The 1,897-nt window shown below is 36.0% G+C and overlaps 1 protein-coding gene across 1 annotated transcript; it reads right to left on the bottom strand.

The window, feature by feature from the left end:
* Positions 1-680: 680 nt before the first annotated feature.
* On the bottom strand, positions 681-1,697 carry LOC112521810. Its single transcript, XM_025130801.1, has one exon. It carries the CDS (start codon positions 1,695-1,697, stop codon positions 681-683), a length of 1,017 nt encoding a protein of 338 aa, XP_024986569.1.
* Positions 1,698-1,897: the final 200 nt, after the last annotated feature.

Raw genomic sequence — 1,897 nt, 5'->3', positions numbered from 1 at the left:
ATGATTGAACAAAATAGAAATACACTCATATATAAATATGCACATCCATATATTCAGAATGCACTTTAGTTTTGGTGAAGTGCTCATCAGTTAACATGTCTTGCAAAAAACGTGCATTAATTTTAATAGAAACATATTCTACCAAATGTGTAATAATATAATTGTTGATTATACCTTATTTATCACGTAAAACTTCTTGATAGACGATGTTTGATGTGTAGACTGCAACACGATTGAACTTTTTCGTAGGCTTCACTAACACCTTTGTATTGCACCGTGATATACCTCTGGACCACGCCACGTAAAGTTGCTCGTGTGAGAATACTAATTCGGTAGATAAACACCTACATTCGGAATTTTCTGTCCTTGAGCTTTATTGATTGTCATAGAAAAGCTAGCCAAATTGGAAACTGCTTCCTCTTTAGCTTAAATGGGAACATGTTAATCTTCAGATGAACATAAAGGAATTCTAGGTAAAAGTACCTCTTGCTAGCATTTTGACCAACAGTTATTTCTACATCGATGACGTTTTGCTGAAAAACCTCTGCATATCAATCTAGTGTCATTACATAAGTCATTCGAGGGATCGATACTTTGCAACAATATTATTGGACATCCATTTTTGAGACGAAGGTAATGAGGTGGCAAACCACTAACAGTTAACGAGTTTAAGAACTCTATCAGATAGATTTATTCTTATCATCTTCTACTTCGTCAAAACTGTAGTATATTTTTTCATCTCTGCAAAACTTGTCAATCAATTGATCATTTATCTCATCAACATTCTCATTTTTAGTTGATAATATCGCTCTCAAAATGATATAATTAGAATCAGCTCCGTTGATTTGTAGAGACAGAAAGGTTGCATCAATCAAAGTATCTTTTGAATTAACTTTATCAGTATATAGAACGCTCATGTCATCGGGTATGTGGATAAATCTTTCGTCTAGTGTTTCTTCATCTCCATCACCGACTCTTAATAGTAAATCTGAAAACAAAGGATCAGTTAATGGTCTGATAGAGTTAAAATGTATCTTTTTAATCTTTGACCAAAGAGATGACATCCATAGGCTAGAATCTATAATCTGTGCTCGGGTTCCACGTGTCACGACCGATAAGACTAGTCTAAAATCACCCCCATTCCCTTTATCTCCCTGCCAAATCGGAGTGTCACTCCTATGATGTCTTGCATTGTTCGATCGAGCACCTCCACTATCTGCTTCTTTGCCATCGATGATTCGTCCCAAAAGATTATTTTTGCATCTTGAATCAATTGAGCAGTCATGCTTTGTTTTTTTTATGTTATACATTGAGTTATTATCAAGGTTGAGAGGAATCTTGAATTGAGAGTGGGTTGTTCTCCCTCTTGGCATATTATTGGCAACAACACCTGAAGAAGCGGTTGCAAGAGCAATGAGACCACCAGAATGGATGTTGGCAAGCAAAGTTTTGTACAAAAATGTTTTCCCGGTTCCAGCCAGACCATCTATAAAAAACACTCCCGGACAATCATTGTCTACGTGCCTCATGATCACATCATATGCGTATTTCTTGTCAAATTGAGAGAGTCTCGGACGCAAGTGTTCGTCTTCCACAACTATAAAGCACTCCTCTTGTACCTCATGGAATTCTCTAGATTGAAAATTGGCATCTACATCTACCATAGGAAGATTGTAATCATCAAAACTCTTACACATAGATTGTAGGAAAACGTGGATATCAATTAGAACTATATTGAGGACTCCATTAACACTTTCACATTATCCCCTATAATCTTCATAAATTTAATCATAGTGGTCATCCTATAACTTCCGAACATATCCTGGCTCATAATAAATCAACATCGTCTCAAATAACCTCCTAAGAGCATTGGGAAACTTTAACTCCCAGATTGATA

This window comes from Cynara cardunculus (assembly GCF_001531365.2).
Source record: "Cynara cardunculus var. scolymus isolate 2C chromosome LG 11, CcrdV1, whole genome shotgun sequence".
NCBI classification, from domain to species: Eukaryota; Viridiplantae; Streptophyta; class Magnoliopsida; order Asterales; family Asteraceae; genus Cynara; species Cynara cardunculus.
Note: the sequence above shows the minus strand (reverse complement) of the source record. Positions and strands in the feature narration are given on the sequence as shown.

Excerpts from the sequence above, each read along its gene's own strand:
- LOC112521810 (XM_025130801.1), bottom strand. The coding sequence starts at position 1,697 with ATGTGTAAGAGTTTTGATGATTACAATCTTCCTATGGTAGATGTAGAT.